This window comes from Amblyomma americanum, chromosome 1 (assembly GCF_052857255.1).
Source record: "Amblyomma americanum isolate KBUSLIRL-KWMA chromosome 1, ASM5285725v1, whole genome shotgun sequence".
Classification (NCBI taxonomy): domain Eukaryota; kingdom Metazoa; phylum Arthropoda; class Arachnida; order Ixodida; family Ixodidae; genus Amblyomma; species Amblyomma americanum.
In genome coordinates, this window is record NC_135497.1 from 496820837 (window position 1) to 496847617 (window position 26781).

Here is a 26781-nt window from a genome sequence, read left to right on the forward strand (position 1 = left end):
AATAAGTGGTCACTGCACGTGCTATCACAGCAATTTGGCGGCCGCGGCAGGTTGCCACCACTTATAATTGACCTGTAAGGAAGCCTCACGGCAGGCTAGGCAGAGCAACCTGGGTCGCACAGGCCCCATTGGCAGATACTGCCACCTGCCGGGGCAGTGGTGCATTGCCTGACTACTGCACGACTGCACCTCCCTGCAATCTATGAATCTCTGACGTAGCACATTTGTAACACTCTCGCGTTCTACACTTAAAGACGAAGCTTAGGCGTCGCTCCAGTTTTTCTTGGTTTTCACTATAAATTTTTTAGTCCAAGAACAGAGTTGTAAAATTTCATACAATACTTACAAAGAAGCGTGCTCATTTTTTAACGTTTTGAACTTTTGTTAAAATGTTTAAATAGATCCTACTGCCAAACCCAGGCATTATGTAACAGTTGAACAAAACTTGCAAAGAAACACATGCATTCAAGAAGAAACAATTTTAAAGAAACTTTAGAATATGCAAAGTGTGTATCCAATAGCAAATATGTCCAAAAAAATTCTGGCTCGTGCAGTCCCCATGTAGAAAACAATCGCTTACGACCCTATAGTGGGAAAGGGTACTGAGAGAAACAGTCGGGCGAACCTTTCACAACACAGGCAGTATCAAATTCTGCCCAAATGATGTGCAAACCCTGAACAACCAGATGGCTTTCACACCACCAAGCTCAAGAGCTACGAGAAGAAGGCCACTTTTTCAAGGCCTTGGGATCGCGAGGCGAAGTGCGGTGCACACTGCAAAACAAAAAAAGTTCTGGCTTTCAACATAGTCAAACCAAGAAGACGTGCAAAACCATGCATTTAGCCCGATTGGTTCATGGTTTTGCTTTGCTGGGTCGTCGGTGCGTTTGGCGACGATATTAGACTCAGGTTAAGCTCTGGTCCAGGTTATCTGATCTGTTTGCGCCGCAGATTGAGGTTGATGAAGGCAACGATGTGCATTGCACAGCCCGACAGTGTCTTGTAGTTTAATACGAGGTGTGATCAGCTGAGGGAATAGCATAGTGTTGTCGTTCAGTGGCCGGCAATGGCGATCTGTTCACGCCATCACAAATTCGAAACCCAGTCTCGGCAATATTTATTTTATTTCTGCGGCCTCAAGGTTGGATGCCACAAGATTCTTGGTTGGGTTTGACCTTGTAAAGTAGTGCTTTCACACTAAAAAGTAAAGCTGACTATGAACATAGAACATGTCGCGGCTCGCTCAGGAAGGAAACAGAATAAGCGTGCAGTGAGAATTAGTGACGGGAAGAAAAGGGCAAAGGTTACTAGGGCAGTGCGAAGCACGAGACAGCGGCTCCAAGAAGCAGAGGTGCGGCGACACTGTGCGGACAGTTTTGCTGCGCCTTACTGTGTCGCACACGCTTCCTAACTGTTCTCTTAAAGGGGTTCTGAAAGGGGCTGTAATAAGGTTGCGGTGTGCCTGGGATGTTAAACGACGCCGCTTCACGAATATCGTCCAGCAAGAATATTTTTAATGCGCTTTGTAGAAACATTATTATCTGTAGTCGAAATCTGAATTTCAGCGTATTTGCTCCTTTCCCTCTCCTCTCGTCATTTTTTGCACGCTGGAAGGTCTGTGTTCCTCCGCTGGCCCTACCGCTTGGGGCAGAGCTTGCTGGCCCGCCAGAGCTATGCGGCTTATTTGCTGTGGCCATGGTAGCTGCCTGACACCTGAAAGAACCTAATCAAGAGCCATCTCTCAGCATTTATATACAGGTGCATGTGAGGAGGAGGGTGTGAGTGTGAAAAAATCGCCGGAAAGGGCTCGCCAACTTCCGTGTGTGATTGTGGGTTCTCAGCTGCATGTAGAAGTGTATTATCTGGCTTAGGTATTCATGACGACCCAATGCAGTGATTGAGCGAGTTGATAAGCTCTCCTCGAAAGATGTTTCAGAGCCCCTTTAAATGACACTTAGGGCGCGTGTTCACGCAAAGCTTTTCTTTTCAAATGGAATCAAACTTTCGTTATATTCGTAGCTATGTTGCAATTGTACAAATGCTGCACTTCTACAAGACGAAAATGAAATCGAAAACTTGATGACATGAAATGCAAAACTGAAAATAATTACGACATAAAGGGACGATGAGAGTAACGTTGAAGACATATCTGAGTCCTTAATTTATAAACATACAGTGTGGTTAATAAGTAGGCAGTTAATTACCAAATAACGTCTTGAAGCCAAGGACATCTCCAACAACTGATATAGTAAAGCCACTGATATAGCAAAGATTTTTGCTTATATAGACAATCATTGTCAATTCTTGTACAAATATTCTTGCTTTACTCTCAGTAGCTTATAATTGTAAGGCATAATAAGTCTAAAGGCTGGCAGTAATTTTCAAGAACAGGCTTTTTTAGGTTGAAGGACATCATTTTTGTCATATTAAAACCACTGGCATCTGGCATCATAAAACCTGCTTTCCTGATAGTTTCATTTCCAGCTGTTACACCTTAGATACGTGGTTAAAATTGGAAATTTTGAAGCTGGCTGTAGGTAATAGTTTTATCAGCTTCTAGACAGGAGTGGTGCAAATGCACATATTATTTTAGCAGTGAATCGAATATGTTCTAAAGATTATGCATAGTTTTCCTATAATTATTATGAGCAAGGCTTCTTCAACGACTCTTTCAAAGACGGGGTGCACTCCTAACACCACACAGCATGCTGCTGCAAGTGCTCTGTGCAGGTTGGCGTTTCAGCACCTAGATGGGGTCCAGTTCTGTGGCACTATTCATAATGCTCATTCACTGCATTTAGCATTGGGTGATACGGCGAGGTGTAGGCAGGTTAGCAAACCTTGTTTTGAAACTCTGGTTCCAGAGGCTGTGCCTCGTTCATAGCTCATGCCTTTCTCATATACTGAGGCACTAGTTTTTTCAGTGTCGTCACCAGTGCCAAAATGTACAATAATTCCAGAAGTATAGCACAGTTGTCATTCAGTTAATATTACGTGTTGCATACCCCCTAGTGGAGACCAATGTTGGCTTTTGGCACTGTAGCCATTACTTACATTAGGTATGGTTTCATGTTGTAACGCTGGTGCTAGCATATCACTGTTTCACACTATTATTCTTGTGTGATTATTTGCAAAATTCTGCAAAGTTTTAAATTTGTTGCAAAAGAGGCAAAGTTGGTTCATGATGCTGGAATGAAACAGCGCTAGAACACGAGACCACAGAAAGAAAGAACACAGACGCAGCATTCGATTCAGTTTTGAAAAAGTACTGTTCTCACACTACTGCTGTTGTATTTTTGTGTGCAGTCCATAGCCGTGCAATTTTTTAACGATGCACCGCATACTGCCCGGTGATGATCAGGCACTGCCCTGTGTGCTCGACAGCTGTACAGCCATGCCGCGCAGTCTGACACCGTTCGCCTTTATTGCACAGGTCATCGTTGTTGCCGTTGTACTACAACCTGGTGGAGCAGTCCCCATAAGGGCCGGGATTGCCTGCGGTGGTCATATTGTCTAGTTTGAGCTGGGTGTATGCCCGTCGTCTTCAAGGAAAGCCAACGGATACAGCATCAGTGCTGCCTCATTCACCAGCGACAAGCAAGCCCCATGGTCAACGACATCAGCATTGCTGCTGGGTACAAAAGGCCATTCTCATCGGGCACCGCCATGTGGGCTCGGCAGCTGTGCAGCCATGCCACACAGTTTGACACTGTTCGCCTTTGTCATACAGGTGTGTATTTGTGAATCAGTTTTACTAAGAAGACTAGCGATCGTTTTCTAGTATAGCTGCTGAGCCCGCAGTGCCTTGTTGCTTTGTTCCGCCAGTGTATTGAAATGTCTTCTGATTCCCCCCCCCCCCCCCCCCCCCTTCTTTCTTATCTTCAGTAACAATCTTCCTCGGTGCATAAACAATAACATTTGCCTGTTAGCAAACTGCGTAGTTAATGCTGAAATAAGTAATTATGAAGACAGCCTTAGTATACAATGTGATTTATTAGCAGCAGGAAATTGGTCTAAAAAATGGTCTTTAAACATCACTAAGTCTAAGCTGATGCATTTGAAGCATACATAGGTACTTTCTCTATGCCTCACGTTTTCGGGCTACTGAAACATACAAATATCTTGCATTATGCCTTTCTAACGATCTTACATGGCCAACACACATTAACCACGCTTCAGCATCAAGCCAATCCTGGGCTACCTTCAATGCTCAGTGAATGAAATGTGCCCCAGCACATGTAAAATTACTATCCTACACCACCTCAATGCACTCTAAATTAGAATATGCAGCCACAAAACCCAAATCAAGAGTACCTTTTTGAGAGTATGGAAACCATCCAAAATTGTGCCACTAGATTTGTCTGTTCCAGTTGTTCATCCTACACTCGTGTAACCGAACTGAACCGATCCAGCTTACCCTTATTAAAGCACTGTGAAAATTAGCCATTTCAGCTGTGTTTAATCAATCCTACTGTTCACTCGTGATGAGCACCATCCCGAACACTTGCAGTTTTCAACTCGTCACAAAAACAGTCAAAAATGCCCAAAAACAAGCATTTGTGCAGTTTTCCTTCATGTGAACAGCAAAAGATTGGAACGGCCTTCCCAGTGCAGGTGTAATCGTAGAAGATTTTTATTTATTTCTTTAATTAATCTAATAGAAATAAAATAAAGTAGAAGATTTTTTTAAGTCCAAAGATACGCTGAAATCTTCCGACTTACCTAAGCTTCTGTATATGTTTCTGCTCCAACCTTCATCTATTGTGCTTTGTTTTAGTATGGAGTTTTTATTATTTAGTAAATTTTTATTCAGGTCTTATCTGCACCTTTATCTTTTGTTGATTCTTTCTTTTTTAACCATGGCAGCATTTGAGTGCTTTGCATTTCGATCTTGCAAGCTGTTTGCCCATGTTCAATTTGTATTTATTATCTTGATGTTGGCATCGTGCAGAATGTGGTCTTTTTTTGTTTAAGTTTAATTTCTGTACAAACCACCCCTCACGGCATTTTCCTGGGGATTTTTTTTGCGGTCCCAAAATACATAAATAAATGGTGAGAACATTTGCACCACGCCGCCAAAAGTAATTGCTCTTAATATTCTGCTAACTCATATGGTTTTATGGTGTGTAACATCCCAAAGCGGCTCAGGCTATCAGTGACGTCACAGTGGAGCGCTCAGGTTAATTGTAACCACCTGGGGTTCATAAACGTGCTCTGACATTGCACAGTGCATAAGCCCCCTAGCATTTCGCAGGAGTGCTTGCCTCTAAATGGATGGCTATTACTAACAGCGAACTACAAAATTTTGTTTCAAACAGCCAACTACTAATTTTTACTTACAACCATGTGCCTAACATTGCTAGCTACAAAGTTATCTATCAGAAATTAAGTAACCAGCTTACAAGTTGAATTCATTAGCCTGTTTTCTGATCTCTGCCAACACTGGTATTACTATGCCACAAAAGGTATCTTACGTGATAGTGCCTGTCTTTTAAAATTGCCGGTGGGCCTAACTGAAACACCTGGTTGGCTATTGTGCATATTTTTCATAATGAACCATTTTGTTAATTTGGAAATCGTAAAATATGAGAAAAATATCCACATAAATGGAGCTCTAAGATATGAAAAGCACCAATACACTCATTGTGTATTGTGCAGATTTAAGCCTTCCCTAGCTTTCTTCTGCACTGAAAACTGAGCTGGGCGCTTAAATCAGCCCTCAGCAATGGCACAGCAATGCAAGCGACAGAAAAAAAAAAAATGTATGGTCATGTTTGTAATGCGACAGCAGCAATGGCTGGTGCCATTGTTGTGACTTGCGGGCAGTGTACATTCTTGGTTGACAGCTGTTCCTTTGGGTCTGCTGTGATGGCACACTGGCATTGGCGTTCAGCTGCTGATCGCAAGGTTGCGGGTTTGATCTCTGCTGCAGTGGCCATTTTCAGTGGAGGCTAAACTGGAAAACTCCTATGTGCTGTGGAATCGGCCGGAGTTGTTTGTAATTGATTACTTGTAATTAATTAGATTTTGCGCAGTTCTGTAATCAACTGAATACATTTTTCAAACGGTAATGTTTTGGGTAATTCAGTAACTGTTCTTGTGTAATCGATTACTGGTAGTAATCAGTTACTTAGCAAAAAAAGGCTACTGGGGTGAAACATCCGTGACGATGTGGTTGCATCAAATAGTTCGGCCGCCAATCGAGGTGCGCATGGCTGCCTGATGTTTTCTGCTTTCAGTATTTGCTCCTGGTGTAGCTGGCACCATCTATGGGTGCTTCTTGCAATACGTCGTGCAGCGAATTTGTTGTAATAAAAAAAAGAAACTGCTTTATCCTTGACCTGTTAGAAATGGCACAAACATGGCGTGGAGGATGAGAAATTACAAGACAGGTGCTGACTACCAACTGATTCATTTAGCTTCAGAAGGACACACTTTGTAGGCAAAACCATCGCTCATGCACAACATCTATCACTCGATGTAGCGATAAACCTATATTTCTCAATACAGTCTTTGCTTTCTAACAGCACATGCCACAGTTCCACATAGCAGAAAAGAAGAAAATTGGTGTAAAACTGGCTTATAATTTAACAATATCCCTCAATTCGTATATCTTACTGGCAATCACCTATGGGGCAGAAACGTGGAGGCCAACGAAAAGGGTTCAGCTTAAATTGCAGAAAACGCAGCAAACCATGGCAAGAAAAATGAAAGGTGTAAGGTTAAGAGACCGGAAGCAGTCAGAATGGGCGAGGGAAAAACGCGGGTTAATGACATCCTCGGCGAAATCGAGAGGAGGAAATGGGCTTGGACAGGGCATGCAGTGCGAAGGCAAGATAACCGCTGGTCCTTAAGGATAACGGAATGGATTCTAAGAGAAGGTAAACATAGCAGAGGGCGGCAGAAATTTGGGTAGGCAGATAAGATTAAGAAGTTTGCAGCTGGCAAAGGGCAGGGTTAATTGGAGAGACATTGGAAAGACCTTTCACCTGCAGTGGACTTATTCAGGCTGTTGCTGTTGATGATGATGATTCTGAAGCTTGATTTGCAATACAGTATCCCTTTCAGGTACCAATTAAATCTTGCTGAAGGAACAATCTTTTCTTTTATGTGCATAAATCACGATCACTAGAACAAACAGAAGTTATGTGCAAAAAATTATGCAAAAATATTGCGATTTGAGCATATTTTATTCGCATCCACATATGTGAACATAGTGCCTAAACAAACAATCCCCATCCTCCGCCAGTGAGTTGGTTGTTGTTTTGTAGCCTGGAGCTGAGCGGCCAACTCTGGACTGACACGTAGCGTGAGGGTTCAGGGTTTTCCTTTTCCTCCCCCCTTGTGTAGTGCTGCCACTGTATGTTTGCTGTCTCTGGTTCTATAAAAAATGTTAATAATTCTTTCTAAAAAGGACAACGAAATTTTGAAAATCATAGCGACGAAATGTTCAGACCCCCATTGAAAAGAAACATAAAAAATGGTTTCTTGCTCCAGATTCATGCAGTCTACATTCTAACATGGACGCTTCAGAATTTTTCAATATTGGTAGGGGGCCAAGACCCTCCAAGACTCCCCGTGGCTTTAAGCACTTATCATAGCGCACTGTGTTTATTGGCAGCGGCCCAGTGTAGTGGCAGTTCTTTGAGACCATCTGCAGTCCTCATTGCTTGGTCAGCCGCACTTCTTTGGAGATGCTTCTCCATCGACTATTTTTATGCTTGTTGTCCAATGTTCTCAACACCTGCAAGCAATAAACCTCATTTCGTACCAAGTGCTGTCAAGATTGAATAATATGGGTCTTCGCCTTCACAAAGACAAGTGTCGGTTTGGGGTCAACAGTGTGGAGTTCCTAGGACACCGGATTGATAAAAAAGGAGTGCATACAACTGGAGCAAAGGTTAAGGCCATCATGGACGCACCAGTGCCGAAAACCAAAGTGGAGCTCTAAGCATTCCTGCGGTTGCTTGCTTTCTATGACCGCTTCCTTAAGGACAGAGCGACAGTGGCCTCACCACTGTACACGCTTTTGCACAAGGAGACGCAATGGATATGGAGAAATGAGCACCAAATGGCATTCGAAGAGCTAATAAAGCTAATTCGAGACTGCACAGTGCTTGCTCACTACGAAGAACGCAAGCCTCTTCTCCTATCATGCGACGCTTCGCCATATGGCGTTGGCGCTGTGTTGTCACAGATTGACGAGCACGGAAGAGAAGCGCCCATTGGCTTTGCGTCACGAACGCTAGGCAAAGCTGAACGGATTTATGCACAACTGGATCGAGAAGGACTTGCAGTAATATTTGCTGTATCACCTCGCATGACGAGATGGTGCCTTAAGCTGTCCGCTTACGACTACGACCTTGTTTACAGACAAGGCAATCGCAACAAGAACGCTGATGCGTTAAGTAGACTTCCGCTACAAGGAGATGACAACGAGCCATCCCCTCCTGGCGACGTGCTGATGCTAGAATGTGCGATTGATCCCCAACTCTCGTCCCAACGCATCGCAGAGCTAACACGCGAAGACAATATTCTGTCAGCACTTTTTCAAGCAACCCAGCAGGGAAATTTGCAAGCACTGAAAGGCGATAACTTCCGGGCTTATGTTAAGCTAGTGCCTGAGCTGTCAACGCTCCAAGGGTGCTTGCTCAGGGGATCCCGAGTGATAATTCCGTTCGCAGCACGCCCCGAGGCTCTAAAGATCATTCACTCAGGACACAGAGGCATCGTCGCGATGAAGGCCTATGCAAGAGCTTATCTTTGGTGGCCTAGTCTCAGCAAAGACATAGAAAAGGTCGTTCAGGAATGCAGACCGTGTCAGGAAAACCGCAGGGCACCGGCGAAAGCACCGCTTCCAGAATGGCCAAGAACAACGCAGCCATGGGAGACAATTCACATGGACTTCGCAGGTCCCATCGAGGGCTGCATGTTCTTGCTTGCCGTCGACTCATTCAGCAAATGGCTTGAAGTACGACAAATGGCGAGCATACAGTCGAAGCACCTAATTAGGGAATGCAGAACCCTTTTTACAACCTTTGGCGTACCAAGGAAAATAGTAACCGACAATGGACCGTCTTTCGTCTCAACGGAAACAGAAGACTTCTTTAAAAGAAATGGAGTGAAACATGTCACGAACGCTCCATATCATCCTGCCACGAACGGTCAAGTGGAGCGTATGGTCTTCGAACTGCAGCAAGCGCTTATAAAAGAGAAAGACAGCCCTGTCGCTTGCAGACTGTCACGATTTCTTAAAGCAGCACTCAACAATGCATACCAGCACAAAGAAAACACCTGCCATGATGATGTTTGGTTGCGAACTTGTAACAGCATTGACGTACCTGAAGCCTTCAGACTCCCAGCTAACAGAGGAGGAAAAGGATGATGGACGACGCATTCGTAAAGACCAGATCGTTTACATAAAGAACTTCGCAGGCGACCCAGCGTGGATGAAAGGCAGCATCATCAAACAGGTCGGTCACCGGTCTTGGTTGGTCAGCACGGACAGAAGCGTCGTGCGGCGACACAAAAACCAGCAGCAAGGCAGCAAGCAACTGACGACAACGCCTCCGCAGCAGAGTCACCGAGCAATCAATCGCCTCCAGTCGTCGCTCCTTCCGCTGTTCCTCCCAGACAGCCAGACTGGCGATCATCAAGAGGCGCTCACTAAAAGTGCTTCAGCGGGCTGCGGAATACCCGAGCCACTCCCATCCGATGATGCACAACAAGGGCCACCACAGAGGCCGCCGAGACGCCGCCGTCCCCCCGGACCGTTACGAAGATCCGTGGTAACTCACTCTGAGTGGGGAGGGATGTGTGGTGTGCGCGAGTTTCGGTTTCGGCAATGCAAGACCCACCGCCGGAGGTCCGAGCAGCCACGCATGCGCCGACAGCACGGTCCCCTCTCCGGTAAACATATCCATGTATCCTCAGTGTGTCTCCAATAAACGAGCGAAGCAGACGTATGTAGCAGACTGCTTTTCTTCATCTATGACAATGAAATTGGTGTGCCATTTCTACATTAACCTATTGACACATTGTGAACGGTAAATTGCGTCATTCCCGAGCATTTGAAAAGATAGCAAGCATGCAAAAAATAAAATATTTTCACTCATACCGCCCAAAAACGTCGTGATGCCCATCTGTTCGTATTTTTTACAAACACATTTTACTGTAGCTGCAAGAGCATTTATTTTTTAATTTATTGATACCTCAAATGCCGCTCTTGGGGTATTACATGAGGGGTGGGTCGTTACAGCATGTTGATTTTTTTTTCAATGAACGCCTTGAATTTGACTGTATTAGTGTGGTAAAGTAATCAGCAGGAAGGCAAGTCCGGTCTTGAGTGTCTGGGGAAAGAAACATTAAAAATGCACAGTACTATGTGTTTATGGTGGGTAAACGAATTTGTCGTGATTAATGCGGTCAGAAATGCCGTGAGCTGGACTGATAACTGAACTTCCAAGTGGCAAGTGATAAAATTTGTGAGAGACAGTCTGGCAATTTCACAGCGTGGAAGAAGGGATTGAACATTATATTCTGATTTCAGTTCGGTGATGCTTGAATAAAAAAATAATCTGAGTGATGAATCTTGCCACACGATTTTGAACAGATTCAATGGTGAGAGAAAGATTTGACTGGTGAAGGTCCCAAACTGTGCATGTTTATTCCAGTTTGGGACGAACGAGTGTTAAATAGGTCAGCAGTTTTATAGTGGGAGATGGCAAGCTTATGGCAGCTGACAAGCTTGACAGGGAGGGTCAGAATGGTAAGAGCCTGGAAGTCAAAGGTGGAAGTCGTGTCCACATCTACAGAACTTCAAGGGGATGTACAGAGGACAGCCTTTTGTCATTTGTGTGATGGTATTTGTGTGCATAAAACATTACAATTTACGTAACTACACACTAACAGAAAAATATATACCACTTTTGAAATGGCAAATTCTTAACTGTGAATTCTGGAACTAATAAATGCTCCAAATGGAACTTGAAATGGCAATACATTAAATAAAACCAATGACTTGCAATGCATACTTGAAATGTCGATCTTGAGATGCTATCCCCATCTACAAAGTGGAGTCCAGTGCACGACAGAGACCTATTTCATTATTTCTTCGGTATATCTGGAAACAGTTTCTGTTCCAACATTTCTTCCAAACTCTAATGCTCTACATCAAACAATTGACAGCTCCTGTTGGATCGACTTGCATGTGGCCTGATTAGAGCTGCTCTCATATGGGTGCACTTGGAACTCACTCCTAATTGGTGCCAATTGCAAACTTTATCAGCTGTACAACAGCCCAGCTATTACAAGAACTTTATCAGCTACATTTACTCAAATTTCAAATTTGGTAATTGTGTACTTGGAACCTGGGGGCAGCTTCCTCTATAACCTCAAAGTGGTGGAAACTTGAGCAATGCCTTGTTAAGGGTTGCTAAAGTGACCTAACCCAACTTGTTCCCAATGGAAGTTTCAGTACAAGCTGCCAACTCTGCTCCCTTTGATGGTTAAGACTTGCTGAGAGACTAAGAAATTGCAAGAAATACACATCTGCAAAAAAAATTGCAGGGCGCATTTATTTTCCTCCATAAGGGTGTGACGTGATAAGGCATAATAGGTGAATTCCCATATATGCAGAAAGTCATTATCTACTTTACATTCATACATCTGTGCAAGTCCTTATACCCCTCCGTGGCCGCCGCGGTTGCTCAATGGTTATAACGGTCGGTTGCTGACCTTAAAGGAGCGAGTTCGATGCTGGCCGCTGCAGGCTCATTTCAATGGAGATGAAATGCTTGAGGCCCATGTACTGTGTGATGTCAGTTCAAGTTAAAGGACCCCAGGTGGTCTGAATTTCCGAAGCCCTCCTTCACTGTAGCGTTCCTCATAGCCCGAGTCACTTTGGGACGTTTGACCCACATGAACCATAAACTTCATTTCTCCCAACGCAGTGGTGCAGTGGCTAATTAATGCCCCACTGCCCTGCCATGGTAGGTGCTCCCAGCAGCGGGCCTTGTGCAGCCCAGGTTGCACTTCCCGAGCGACCAATCATTCATTTAACTGCTTCCTGCTACAGTGCACAGTTTGCTCACTGTTCGGTGGGAAGGTTGTGATGATACACATTTTTTTTTGTTTCTTTTCTTTAGTCCCCATATAATCCATGTCCGGTGGGCTGTTTCTGATGATGCTGCAAGATTGTGTGACCTAGGTGGCCCACCTGCCTCCTAGGTTACTCCCTGGGGACCAGCTGCCAGAGCCATGCTCATGATTTTGGCTGTCGGCATTGTTTACTGGGGCGTTTACCGCTTTCGCATTTACACACATATGCAAAGGCATAATCATCAGCCAAACTGTGTCTGTGCATTACAAGGGCCCCTCCCATTAACCTCCAATTAGTATACTTGCAGACTTCCTAACCCTATATCCTTAAGAGTATCAGTTATTTGCTCTCTGCACTACATGTCGTGTCTGTATCCGTTTCCTCCTTGATTTCAGTTATGGCTGTGGCATTTCAGCTATTGACTACAGTATCTTCTCTAACCCACTGTGCTCTCCCGTTTCCTAGTGTTACTTTCCTGCCTCCTCAGTGGTTATGGCGCTCAGCTCCTTACCCAAAGGACTAGTTCGATCCCGGCTACAGTGGTCGCATTTCGATGGAGGCAGAATTCCAGTGGCCCGTGTATTGTGTGAGGTCAGTGAACATTAAAGAACTCCAGATAGTCGAAATTTCCAGAGCCTTTCACGATGGCGTCCCTTATAGCCTGAGTCGCTTTGGGATGGTAAACTTCTATGAATCAAACCAAAGCTTTCCTGCCTCCTAGTCTTACAGCGCCACACAGCCCAGTGCAGTACCCACAATTTAATTTCAAGCCACTTTGTTAGGCTCCAAGATGAATACTGGCAAGATACTATCAGCATTATGTACTTTCTTCTTGCGGATTACGGTAAAATGCTATTCATGACCTAAGAGTGCCTGCCAAATATAATTCTCCTAGCTATTTCGCTGTCATTTATTTTTATCAGCAAATCGGAGATGACTAAGGTGTTTCTCGTTACCCTTCTGACCACATCACTTCCATTTTATTCTCCCTTGTGGGCGTTACATGAATATACCTGGGCAATGTTTCTGGCGGTCAGCAGACAAAGAAAGCACCATAAAGGAAACAGTCTTTGCGTATTTTTTATACTTTTTGAAGTTTTTCATTTACAGATTTTAAGCAATGGTGGTTATGAGGGAATGCTTGCGAAGCGAAGTCAAATTTTCTAGGGTCACTTAGCTCTCTGCCTCAAGGGTATGAGGCAATAGCGTTAATGAGTGCCTTCAGCTGCCTGCGGTCCTCTTTGAATATCACTTTACAGATGCGGACACGGTTCTTTATTTTATTTTAATTCTAAAATGTAATTATTTTGGATGGATGGATGTATGTAACTGAAACCGGTAAATCTGGCGGCAGCTTACGCCACGTAGCTGCGACCTATAATGTACAGGGTCTGTCCCATTTTATTTGATGAAATCTTTTGTTCAAAATAACCTTCTGTACCAACACAGCAAGCCCAGTAAGTTTCTGAAGGTTTCTAATACCCCTGTCACACGGACACTGTAAAGGTACTTTGAACTAATGCTCCATTACTTCAAGGGCGAAAGCGCGCTGCCACGCGGACGCGCCTAAGGGCACCTAGCTCAAAGGAGCTTCGAAACAAGGCAGCTCGAGTTCGTCCTTTGAGGCTTCAAGGGAGTACTCTGTCTCCCAGCGATTTAGCAGAAAAAATAAATTGAGAAAAGAAACGTTCATAAATTCACTTCGTAAGATTAGTCATGTTATAAAATATAAGATCATTTGTTTTGCGGCGGTCTCACCACGCTATGCTCTCGTTCCGAATATACGAGCGCCACGGTAACTACGCCGCAATGTCGGCCATGTTTGTTGTTTGTAGCGAGTAGTGACGGACAGTTAAAATTACGTTGCTTCAGCATAATATGGTTATAAAAATAGTTTACTAAGAAAAAATGTGACACTGTTGTATTTTCATGTGCACCGAAGTTTGCAATTTTAATAAAGCTTTTCGCCGATGAGGGCGCTGAACACTTCTTCCGAAGCTCATTCCGCGACCGTGTAGCACGGACGAACTCCCTTGAAGTAGTGCTCCTTTGGGAGTGTAATGGAACATTAGTTAAAAGTACCTTTACAGCGTCCATGTGACAGGGGTATAAGTGTCTTGGAGGTCCTTTTGTGGAATCTTGTTGAGCACCTTTGTTTCTTCTCTTCGGATGTCTTCCGCGGTGTCGTATCGTCGTTTTTCAAAGCGCATTTCACCCTCGGAAACAGGAAGTTGCAGGGAGATATTGCAGCTGTATGGTGGCTGGGGAAGCGTGATTATGCTGTACCCAGTTAACAACTGTGACAGCGAGCGACATGTGCAACGGAGTGTTGTCGAGGCGAATAACCCATGATTTTGCGATCTCTCAACGCAAGCACAGGGCCCATTGTCTCATTCTCTGGAGGACTGTGACATAGATTGATTTTACCATCATCCAGGAGGAAACAGTTTCTTTATGGACGATTCCCTTGCAATCATGGAACATGATCAGCATGTATTCCATTTTCGATTCGACATCCTGGTGCGCCACTCTGAGCGAGTTCACAGAACACACAGTGGTCACGAGTTCTGTGTTTTGGATGGGATCTCAAGTAATAGCTTGCATTTGACAGTTTCAGTCACTGTTGACTTGTTGCAACAATTTGACAGAAAGTCATTGTGGTCCCCATTTGCACTGGGTCAAAAATCTGTGGCAAGATTTTTGCGCACACCTTGCAAATTTGCAATGTTCAGTAGCAACTTCTCTAGCTCTTCTTCAACCATACAGACACGTAAACAGTGATCAGTGTTCGCTAAAGCTTACTCACAGCTAACATTAGCGTCCGTAACCATCGTTGATGGGCACCCATACAGTTGATCATCATGGTTGTCTTCTCAGCAGTCTGTAAAGGCTTTGTGCCAATTGAAGACTCACAGCCTACACATTGCATCATTGTCATATGCTGTCTTCATCGTCTCGAACACTCCAGTAGAGGAATTCCTCATTTTAACACAGAACTTCACCACGTAGCGCTGTTCCAACGTTCGCTCCGTTGTTTAATGCAGCGACTAAACTCGGGTATACTTTTCAGCACGTCCACTTGCTTCACATGTTCGAAGCCAGCTGAGCTCGTCATGTTGTGAAGCTTAAAGTTCCCTCACCTTTCCCCGAAACAAGGGTTTCCTAATCAAGTGCACATGTGCGCAATGCCACGACTTGTCTCCTTTCTTTCAGGGCAGACCCTGTGTGTTGTACTTAAACTGGAGATGGGGAACATTCCTCTTTGTCTTTAGTGCGAGCCTTTCCATGAGCTCCTTCAGAGGTGAAATGAAATTTCACTCTTTCCTTCATTTTATTGATCACACAATCTCCGCCAGGTTTTTTTTTCACTACTTGAAGTTTTTCTTCTCCTACCCTTCAATTCCAGTCGTTTGAATAAATCAGCCCCTTTACTTTGAGCTGCAGGACGAAGCCCTTTACACAAAGTATCGAGTGTTCTGCCATTTCCTTCTCCTCTCTACTCGCACCGCATAACGTGTCATCTCGTGGTACCCGACTCTATATGTCCTAGTCGGTAAAACTCCCGTCCTGGCCTTGAACAACAAACAGCTTCCACTAGATTTATCGTGCATATTTTCTTCGCCCAATTCGTGCTTGAATTTCATCTGCAACCATTTTCCACAGACCCCTGTCTGTTTCTTGAACCTTTTTCTTAGCCGATATTTCCTGGCTTGCCCCACCATCTGCTGCCCAAATATTTTTTTGACAATTTTTTTATGCCGCCTTTTCCATTTTTCAGTCAGTATTCCTCATGGACAATTAAATTAACTAACATGCAAAGTAACTGTACATTTAAGCAAGCAGCTTTCCTCGCCCAATGCTTTTACATTTTTCAATTGCTCCTCAAATTCGACCTTGCCGCTAGCTTCCCTGCCTTCGATGTCATTTCACCTTGTACCCCCTGATTCGATGTCCTTCCATGTGCTCCCGAATCAAGCCTACCTGCCCCCATTATGTAAGCTTGCTTGAACCTCGATCTCATGGACCGGACCGCATTGCCTTCATCTTTAAGCGGTGCGAAACACAGGACATAGTGGAAGAAACACGAGATGACACGGGCGCTAACAACTTAATTTTTATTTCAAGAAGGGTTAGTTTTATAGGCATCAAAAAAACTGAAAAAAACACAAAAACCGAAATCATAAAATCGCGATAGTAGTAAAACCGTACATGCATTCAGTGAGAGTTTAATCGCCTCATTTTATCAAAGCCAACCAGCAATCTTAACACATGTACCTGCTATCAACCTGTTGCCACACATTCTCAAGAGCGTGAATCTCTTTTTCCACGAGATTGATAGAAGGCGAAGTGACACGTTTCTGACTCCTGCCTTAGCAGAAACCCCTCAACCAACTCTCTGCAGGTCCGATCTGGGTGGCTAAGCAATATATTTGTCCTGACCAATGGGGGAAACAATGTTTACATTTCTGACAGTGCACAGCAAGGTTCGACGAAACTGCCCCTTTTACTGAATGTCAATGTACGTCTTGCCGCAGGAGAGCGGGATAGAATAAACAAACCGCTCCGGTATCGCAATCGACGAGCGGTTTTTTATGTGACACTGTGCATCTATTCGTCCCTTGGTCATCCCGGCCCTCAAGCTTCTTTGCGTTTTTCTCGTTGCTTAAAAACGAATCCATTCCAACTTGCCCAGTTTTCTGTTCTCATTAACCCCATTGCTGAAAGTCAGACTAGGAACCATCACCATATTACAGTTCCACAGTGTCCTATTTTTCATGACAGTTGCATTCTTACTACCTTTAATCATTACATTGTTTTTGTGCTGCTTTAGATACTCAGCACCATTATTTATCCACACCCAAACATACTTGTACCTACCTCTAGCATGACATCCTGTATCCTATGCTCACTGCCGATTTTTTCGTTACTGAACTCGAGACCTAATCTATTTCCCTTTGTACCTCAGATGTCTATCAGCTTCTGCAAATCTTCAATATCAGTCCTGGTAATGAATGTTCAGTCCATTCCCCTTGCCCAAAAAGAAAGGCTGAAGCCAAGTCTCTCTCTCTCAGAAATTACTGCCCGTTTTTTTTTTTTTTTTGCTATTTTCAATTGCTTTCCCAAGTAATATTGTTACGGGGAAATGCTATTTGCATTTCTTTACAACAGTTAAGGGTTAAAATGAAGAATTCCTAGCAGGGAGCACCAACACAAACAAAGAGCCACATTAACCTCCTCTTGTTCGTTTGTCCTTTCACGCGAGAGGCCACTTCGTCTTCCACTGCCACTTCATCGTAACATGACTCCCGGCGGCACGAGCGCAGTCTCGACGCCGGGCCGGGCCGGTGATCGAGAAGCGACGTGGTAGGGCTTGAGGCGCATGACGTGAACAATATCAGTGGGTGGTCTACATGATGAGAATGCAGGCGTACGAGGAGCAACTTCATACGTGATGTCGGTGACCTGATCGCCAAACCACCGTGCTCTTCACGGACCAATGCCCTTTGCTGGCTGTCCTCGCTGAAAGACCCTTTTGGGTGTTTTGGCCGCTGGGCGCTCTGCCTTCAGGAGTATTCGTACATTGTTATGTACAAGTCTGGACGTGTTCATCAAGACGCTGATTGCCTGTCTCGGTACCCTGTGATACTGACGATATCCCTTCCCTCTTTGGCATTCTGATCTACACATCGCCGAGGGGCAGCGCAAAGACCCATATTTGCAAACCATCATCGTGGGCCTCAGCTCTGGAAGCTTCAAGCGCTCCCTGCAGCTCTTTGCTAAAAATGGCATCCTCTATCGCTGCAACTTCCGTCCCGACGGGCCGTCCCGCCTTCTAGTCATTCCCCAGCAGCTGCGCTCCTCTATAATCACAGAACTCCATGACCTGCCTGCAGCTGGACACCTTGGTGTGGCAAGAACCTATGATCGGATACGGCGCTGCTTCTTTTGGCCTGCCTTATATCGTACAGTCCAGCTTTACCTCACCACCTCCTGATCTTCTGCGCCCTATAGACGTACCCGTGGAGCCGTTCTACAGTGTAGGGCTCGACCTCTTTGAACCATTCCCGACCCCATAATCTGGAAATAGGTGGGTCGCAGTAGCCACCGACTATGCCGCTCGGTACGCTATCACCCATGCATTGCCTGCAAGCTGCGCGACCGATGTCGCTGGCTTCCTCTTGCACAATCTTATTCTGCAACATGATGATCCTTGCTAATTACTCACCGACCGCGGACGCTATTTCATGTCTAGAGTTGTTGACGACAATCGTGCGCTCATGTTCAACCAAGCATAAGATTGCCACAGCATACCACCCGCGGACGAATGGGCTACCAGAGCGTTTGAACTGGACATGTCTATGTACGTCTCCCCCGACCACAAAGACTGGGACCTCGCCTTGCCCTATGGGACGTTTGCTTACACCACCTCGCGGCGTGACACAACTGCTTACTCTCTCTTCTGTTATATGGGAGACGCGCCGTCCTGCCTTTGGACACACTTGTCCCATCCGCTGACCGCCTACGCCTGTGACGCCAATGTTCGAGCTGCAGACGCTCGCCAAATCGCCCGCAGTCGGCTCCCACTTCGTCGTAACAATATACTATCTAGTTGCTCATCTTGCCTTGTCCCTACATTGGTTTCTCTTCTAAAACTTGATATGTTTGTGATCACTACCTACACTTCTGGAGCCACATTCATATGCATTCATCACCCCTAGCATATTGAGCATCCAATGCGACATTAGTGCATAATCTATTAAGTACACATTTCTTACCTCCCATGTTGCGAGCTCTAGGAACTATTATATATAACCATTGTTGAAAATGTACCCATGCCTTCCATGCACGCATTCATGTCCCCTAGCACAAATGTCTAGCTAATTAATATTGCTTGTTATACATTACTACCAAGAGAGGGTACCATACACATTGAAAAAGGGAGGATGACATGGGTACACAAGCACAGATTCTTAGTCTGCACTTGTATACCCTTCTCTTCCTTGCATGTGCACAATTGAGGATTGACACAATTTAGAAGGTTGAGAAGGATTGACAGACTTGCCCAACAATGTAACTCTTGTATAGCTTTCTTTTTGGCATTTGCTGCTGTTCACAGGTATGAAAGGCCAAGGTGTCTGCTCACCTTTCCTTTTAACCATAAATGTACCTTGCATTCCGGTTTGGCCCTTTAGCAGTTCATACTTTCATGAATATGCCCAAATTCCACTCCCCTTCTGCTGCCCATTATTCTCTTGCAGTATCCCATCCTTAGTCAGGTTGGTGTTTGCTCCGTGTCCCGGAGATGTCTCCACAAACCCAAGTGCCATCTGATCATCCTGCTGCTGCAGCCTCTGCAAAATAGCCCGAGATGGCTTCGCTCGACTAAGCATTTTTCATTCATGGTTTTCATTTCATAGAGCGTTTTGATGACGAAAACGCGCTCCTACGCCATACACTCATGTTAGGTAGGCCGCACTGAATGTTATAAAGACATCAGGGTTAACGAACAACCTATTCCATTTTTTTTTTTGGGCACAGTTGCCTCTACTTGCCGGAAAAGCATTTTGCGTAAAGGTTTGAAGGCGCTGCAGTGACGTCCACTCCAGCACAGTCATTTTATTGTCCGGTAACGGCAGTAAAGACCGAAAAACCATACTACAGGCGCAGCGGAGCACACAAAGCACAATAATTGAACAAATCCACTTGACTACACGACAGCAGCTATGACGAAGCCATGACACATGACGAAGCCTAGCGAAGCGGAAACGAGTATGTAGTGCCACCACTGCAAAATTTTTGCTGCAAACATAACTGCATATTTAAAAATGGGTTATTTTAATTACCAGCACGAAACTTTAGTATTATGAGGTAATAGTGCTTAAATAAAAAAAAAAGCATTGAACTTCGGATTGCACAGTGTCGCCGCCTGCACTGCTATCGCTGAAGCTTTTCGCTGAAGGAGTTCGCTGCTCGTTTCTGTAATCGACTGAAAGTCCTGAAAGTACTCGCGGACAGTTTTTTGTGGCTATGCAGTGGAAGCCATGAGGCTACCCCGCTCTCACGAGGTAGATAGTTTAAGCTAGCGGTGTGCTTCCGCAGCATAGCCCCAAAAAGCTGTCCGCGAGTGTAGTCACTTTGTGGCGTGACCCCCCTCCCTTTTTTTCTCCCGACTGACAGCGGAGAGTTTAACCCTCAACTATGTATTTATATTCACCGGTCAAGGGTCGCATACCTTTCTTTGCAGAGTATTAACGATTTCTGAAAATGGGCCGTCGTATTTAAGTACCTCGGGTATTTTTAAGGCATACAAAATCTCTCTCAGCAGAACAGAAGCTTTGTACTACCAAGTGGCAAAAAGAAGTATCTCCAACTCAGTCATCACAGCTGTCGGCTTGTTAACTCTCATGACTCATGTAGTGTCTCCATCAAGGTGGAGAAACTGGCGAGGGATGAAGCGAACAGTTGGGCTGAAACTTGACACTGTAGTCCAGCTGGGAATCCAATAATACACATACTGGAAATATAGCTCTGAATCAGCTACAATGCCTCCACCAACAATCTTATGCACCAGCCAAGACGGTTGCAGCACATATTTGCTGATCTCTGCACTCAGCTTAGTTCCCACTCCTATTTAATACATTCACTTCAAAACCGTTCAAAATGAACCCTTATTCACTTTAGACAAGTTCTTCTAAACCCAACTTTGTTGCCAGTAAATTCCGTTCCAGTTAGACAATAGTTGGCATAAGCAGAAAGCATGCACGCTCCCCGGTAGTTTTCATTGCAAGAAACACTGCAAACAAGTGTATGCAAAAACTGGCAGAAAAGTAGTTTCTAAAAGCCATTCTTTACTTCATGTCGATAATTCTAGTTCGACATGCAAGAACAAATCGTGGGGGCGGACGTCCCCCAACGTGCCACATAGGTTGTGGGTACACACAGTGGCGGGCTCCAGATTCAGTTTTGACTATCTGGGGCGGTTTAACAAACATCACACAGCATGGTCACCTTTACAGTTTTGTCTCCATCAAAACATGGCCGCTGCGGCTGGGATTGAGCACAGGTCTCCAGGATCAGTACCCTAGTGCCATAACCACAGAGCTACTGCGGCAGGTAGGTTACAAAGAAGTGCCATTCAAAAGGGAAAAAAAAAATTTGAGGCTACCTATTTCTTACCTCCTCTTGGCACTGTCACTCCATCTTGCTGAAGTACTGAATGAATTGTGTACGTATTTTTCAGGCTGTGTGACAATTTGCGTTATGGGGACTTCAAATGAAATCTGATGGACAGATTGAAAATATTAAATTGCATGGAAATGTTTCCAACTCAATTTCCAGGAACAGGTGTGCGGAGACCTCAACTGGGATGCCAGGGCTTGTACGGCATGCCTGCAAGGACACAAACCAGCACTTCTTGGTGGATGGGTGCCATGGTCAAGCCTTTGCTCAAAGATGCCAACTATTTACACAGCCAAACAAGTTCCATTTTGGAAAATGATCAGAAAATAAAACATTCATATGCTAGAATTCCTTTTCATTTGTACACAGCAGAAAATGCTGATGCCCACAACGATGGACTGCCTGAAGAGTTGTGAGCAGGTTTCTCAAAGCTTAACTTCCATGCGTATTTTCTACAGCTCTACATTTCAGGTACTTCCGATGACTTGCAAGGTAATGTTGGATTTCAAAGAGAGAAATATCTTGAGAAACGAACGAATTATGCAGCCTGCAATGTATCGATAGCACAGAGACTGAGACAAAGACAGGCTTGTTGATTTCATGGCCCCCTTTGGTAGTCTCTTTTGCATCATCCTTAAAAATCAATTCTGCTGCAATCCATCACCTGTACTCGCTGCTGTACTACTTTCAGTGCATGTTCGGAAACAAGAGTCTGGAAAGAACCCTAAAAGCTGTTCTATCGAGACTGTGCAAGGCCTCAAACATGCCTCTGCTTTGAACTGCGCATCAAAAGTTCCAAAATAACAGTGCAAGCTACTTCAGCAGGGAAAATTCAGATTCTACACCCAGTTTTGAGAACCTGCGAGAAGTGGAATCGCTAAGTATGTCCACTAGTAATTATGCTCGTTGCCCCCAACCTCAAAAATATGTTCTGTCATCAATGACAACTCGTAAGGGCTGAAAGAAGAACACTTTTACGGAATCCTGAACCAATATCCATACAAAACCCAGAGAACTATATTGGCAGAAGCAGTGATAGCATACAATTTTCGTCATTTTGAACAGGAAGCATTAAACCATGTTCACTAATGCGTTCTTTGAACTGAAATGCTATATGTGCCTTCTGCATAACTTGTAGAAATTTTAAAATTCACAGACGATTAATGTGAAAAGGAATGTGTTGGCAGGTGGGCTCCAATTTTGAGCACGCTGGCTCTTTGCAGTCTTTGTGCGGTCATGCAAACGAGCACGTGCGCACCAGTTTTGGTCACCAAAATAGCCCCACAGTGCGAGAGGCTGGCAGGCAAACACGCAGGAAGGAAGGCTGATTGTATTTTTTCCATTGCTTTTAGATTTGAGATGTTGTGCAATGTGCTGAAATGAGATGTGAAGTTGGATCAAGCTTAGGCTTCAAACAAGCCACGCATTCAAACATGAGAGCATGCAGCCACTTGCACATGCCAGTCCAAGTTCAAACTATCGCACAAGGATGAAAGTCGATATCCAAAGCAAAGTGTTAGAAGCTTGCAGTTTAACATGCAGGGAGAAAGGCTGCGGCAATGGGCAAGCTGTCTAAAGCAGCAGCAAGCAAAACTGTGTGCCACCGCAGGTTCGAATCCCGCTTGAGACCGTAAGTATGGCATCTCTTTTCTGTTCCATGCTCTGCTGGACATACATCAGACGCTGGATTTTTGTTTGTACAATCATTCTAATGCCAACATATTAACATCAAGTGTGAACTTCTCTATTGCTGTTGTCAACACATTTTCAATGTCGCATTGTTGACAAAGTTACAATTTATAAGCCCATTTTCGAGGTGCTGAGAGCATTACACATACATTGCATTTATTATAAGAACTGTTTGTTACCTAGATGACCAGCAGGCATGTGTCCCAATGAAGCTTAGAACATCATAAGCTCTGCACAGCATTCGTTGACCGTGACCCAAGTTTCGAATGATGCAGGCCAGGTCACGGGTAACATAACAGGTACATAAGATTTGTCTGCTATATTGGAGATTGTGAGCACTCTCGCATCGATAAAACTGATCCCTTTATATCGCATACTTCCTGTGCTATGAAGTGCAGCGCTCAAAAATAGGCATGGGCTTCCTACAGTGCTGTTGATGGCAGTGGTGTGACCAACAGCGCTAAGGAAATCTGGATGAAGGGAATACAAGTGAAGCATTGAAGTGCACAAAGAAAAAAAAGACCTGCCAGCCAAAGAAAAAAATTTGTTACTCCCCTTCGAGGGACAGCAAGGACAAAGTGAACTTGGCCTGTATTGATAGGGTACCACACTAATCCAAAATTAATTACCAAAAACAGCTGCGCTAACATTTTGATTCCTTGGCTAAGTTAGCTGGTTATGGTCAATGGGGGTTTAACGTCCCAAAGCGACTCAGGAGGAGGAGCCGTAGTGAATGGCTCCGGGAATTTCGACCACCTGGGGTTCTTTAACGTGCACTGACATCGCACAGCACACGAGCCTCTAGAATTTCGCCTCCATCGAAATTCGACTGCCGAGGCCGGCATCGAACCCGCGTGTCACGGGCCAGCAGCTGAGCGTCATAACCGCTCAGCCACTGCGGCGGCTCGGGGTACCAATACGTTTCGAGGGCCGACGAGTTTGCAGAAAGAGGAGCTCCCGTCAACACTCAGAATGTGCTTGAAGCCCTCGATATGCATCCCAGCGTTCAGATACTTTACCGATCCAAGAGACCACGCCGAGAGTAGTTCGCTAATGCCGAGGCTCGTGGGCTATATGCTAGCCACGAGTATTTTTGGCCGCTGTACCTGACGAGTGATCGCAAGGCGTACAAAAAGCACTTAATACCTAGCTGCAATTACAGTTACAGGTGCTGTCTTTTATCAGCAGCTGTGGCAAGTCATCGTACGCATTTACTGCCTTGATGCTTCCCCACGAGTAGTCAGATTAGCATAGTTTTCAGACATTACCCGCTGATAGTGTAAATTCTTGCTGCCGGGAAGCCTGTCCAGCTTCCAAGGAATTACAAACGACGTACTCGGGATGTATTACACACACAGTCTTCAGGGCGTAAATGGAGAGAGCACCTCCGTACACGGCGATACCCTTCGTCTTCCAAGCGGGTCAGTACTAAAAAAACTGCTTCACTGCTGTTCAGCTGCGGCACTGATACACCACCTTGGCACCACTGCCCCGCTGTGAATCGGCACCGCTGTTCGCACAACTCGCTACGTCAATTGTTTCGAAGTTTTCCCTGCAGCAACCTCCATCTTGGTCGGTTACCAACAACGCAGTACGTCCGCACACCGTGGCTCCAAGTGGCATGGAAGTAGTGCGCAGTGCTGAAGTGCAGGATGAAGATTAAAACGAACAGACCCTTCGCAGGTACGTACCGAGCCATCAACTCCATACAAGATGCACTTACGAGGGTAGTACGTGGCTCTCTTCGTCTGTGCTGCTGCAGGTTGCAACCTGCGCCGGTCAAAATCCGAAACCACTCGAACCGAAGGGCGGAAACTGAAGCGGCCGCCTGTGGCGCCGCCAAGGTTCCGTTTCGTTTGAGAACATTTTAGGTTTCGTTTCGCCTTCTTGGCATGATACAGGCGCCCTGAGTGTTGCAAAACTTATGTGATATTGAGACGCGTAACCTTCATGCATATTTGTCACAGATTCGTGCTGATGCGCCGTGCGCCTCACTGCAACTGACATTTTAGTGTTTGCTCTTTTCTGCCCAATAAAAGATGTGTTTACAGCAAAAGTGGTACCTCTGTGATACAGGCCAACTCCAATTTCTTCTCAGGGCCCACGAAATATAAGGGTTGCCCATGCAGACTTATGAGGCAAAAATGTGTAAAAATCTAAGCGCAAGCCTCACTCAGAATTTTGCCACATATGAAAAGATTTTCTTCTCCATGGTCTCTAAATTTACCCGCGGTATTAATTCTGTGCTGCTCCTGATTGGGGCGCCGGAATGGCACCTGCCGGCTCCCGCCTTCGTGAAATTAAAGCGCGCCAAAATGCGCGCGCACATTTCAGCTTATCGAGTTGTGGTTCGCGCGCTAGCTGCTCCGCTGTGGTAATCGCACCCTCAAAGGGCTGTCACCGCCAGTCAGCGTGTTTTGGCACTACCTAGTAAGTCATAATCTCTGACAGAGATCAAAAAATTTTTAGCAAGCGTAGTGTACACGCATCGGAAGCAGTAGGCGCGCTGAGAAGCGTGCTCCTGCTGTCGCGCGCGCGCGCTCGCCGCTTGCGAAAAACGATGGAGGGTCCTTCGAAATTGTCGTGTCCGCGCTGCGGTATGCAGTGCGCGAACAAATGGAACTTGAAGCGGCATCTCTTGAACGTCCACAAGGAGGTCACCGCTAATTCGAGGCAGCCAAAACATGTATGTGACCTGTGCAAAGAGACCTTCTTCACGTTGAACGAACTGCAGTCACACCACATCAGCGGTCACGATTTCCGTCCAACATACAAGGAGCTTCGCTTCCCGTCAATGCCAGGTAAGAATGTTTATTTTTCCACAGAATCAACTGCACATATTTACTGCCCTGAGTTTGCTGCTCCTTCCTTGCTGGGAAAAAAATGTTTTTTTTTTTTCCAGGTAATTTTAAAGGAGTATAAGCAACAAATTTTGCTTACTTCTTTTATTCTTTTTAATGGTGCATAATATGTAATTTACATCGCTCACAAATGGAATTCGCCAGCGAAAACTAAACTTAACAGTTGAAACTCCATTACATTGAACTTAGTTGCATCGACTTATTTTCTATACCGAATAATTTTTAAGCACTGTAAATCTACAATGTGAATGTGTAGGAAAATGTAAGGCTATATCGTACAGAATGGGAACAGCTCTTCGCAACCTCGTTCAGAAGCATAAAACCGAAGATGGTCGTAGCTTAGGAGGTAAAGGCCGACTAACGGGTGATCTGAATTCCAAATTGAGTACATATTATGGCCGGGCTCTCAAGACGCATGAAGGAGACATAAACATGAAGAGGGCAGTCATGGCCACATACCGCCATGTGACATCTACAGATGATCACTCTGACCACTCGTTGTGCCCAACTGGCAGGGATTCATGGTGGCGGCACAATGCCGCTGTTGCAAAAGGAGATCGAGCACCCAAGCGCAGCTACAATTTGCCACAGGATGTAGCTCGTGCACTGCTGCCAGTCTATGAGCGGCTCTCTGAAGCAAAACTGCTGAAAAGGTGTTTCCGCGGGAAAACGCAGAACTCCAATGAGAGTTTTCATTCGGTCCTGTGGAATCTGGTGCCAAAAGAGCGTCGCTCCTCACTGTTTGCCGTCGAAGCAGCTGTCGCTGAGGTGGTGCTTCGCTTCAATACAGGGAGCCAGAATGCAGCCGCCGCAATACTAGGCGAGCTAAAAAGAAATATGCCAAGAACAGGCCTCAAGAGGGCTATGGAGAAAGATGTTCGTCGAAGTCTCAAATGTGACAAGAAACATGAAAGTTCAGATGCGTTGAAGAACGGTGTGAAACGAAAGCAC

At 45.1% G+C, this 26781-nt stretch overlaps 2 protein-coding genes and 1 long non-coding RNA gene across 10 annotated transcripts in view; 1 reads left to right on the plus strand and 2 right to left on the minus strand.

The window, feature by feature from the left end:
- The window catches only part of LOC144116111 (uncharacterized), a 67004-nt gene extending 45376 nt beyond the window's left edge, over positions 1 to 21628 (plus strand). For 3 of the 7 annotated variants that reach the window (XR_013311736.1, XR_013311738.1, XM_077650789.1), the window contains 2 exons: positions 3434 to 3730; positions 21440 to 21628. Coding sequence is in view for 1 of the 7 variants with exons in the window: in XM_077650789.1 (XP_077506915.1) it covers positions 3434 to 3522 (89 nt within the window). In the remaining 6 variants the exon portion in view is untranslated. Of the gene's footprint in view, positions 1 to 7; positions 1759 to 3433; positions 3731 to 21439 lie in introns of those variants that run through there. The other 4 variants (XM_077650790.1, XM_077650792.1, XR_013311737.1 and 1 more) reach the window with 3 other exon arrangements.
- Positions 19175 to 21432, minus strand: LOC144116114 (uncharacterized). Its single transcript, XR_013311740.1, has 2 exons — positions 21278 to 21432; positions 19175 to 19452 (listed from the first exon to the last, which is right to left on the minus strand). It is a non-coding gene; the product is annotated as an uncharacterized LOC144116114 (long non-coding RNA).
- Positions 21629 to 24790: 3162 nt separating the features above from the next.
- Positions 24791 to 26781, minus strand: part of LOC144116115 (uncharacterized) — a 42635-nt gene continuing 40644 nt past the window's right edge. For both annotated transcript variants that reach the window (XM_077650797.1, XM_077650795.1), the window contains one exon: positions 24791 to 26655. In XM_077650797.1, the coding sequence (XP_077506923.1) occupies positions 26612 to 26655 (44 nt within the window). In that variant the 3' untranslated portion in view covers positions 24791 to 26611. The remainder of the gene's footprint in view (positions 26656 to 26781) is intronic.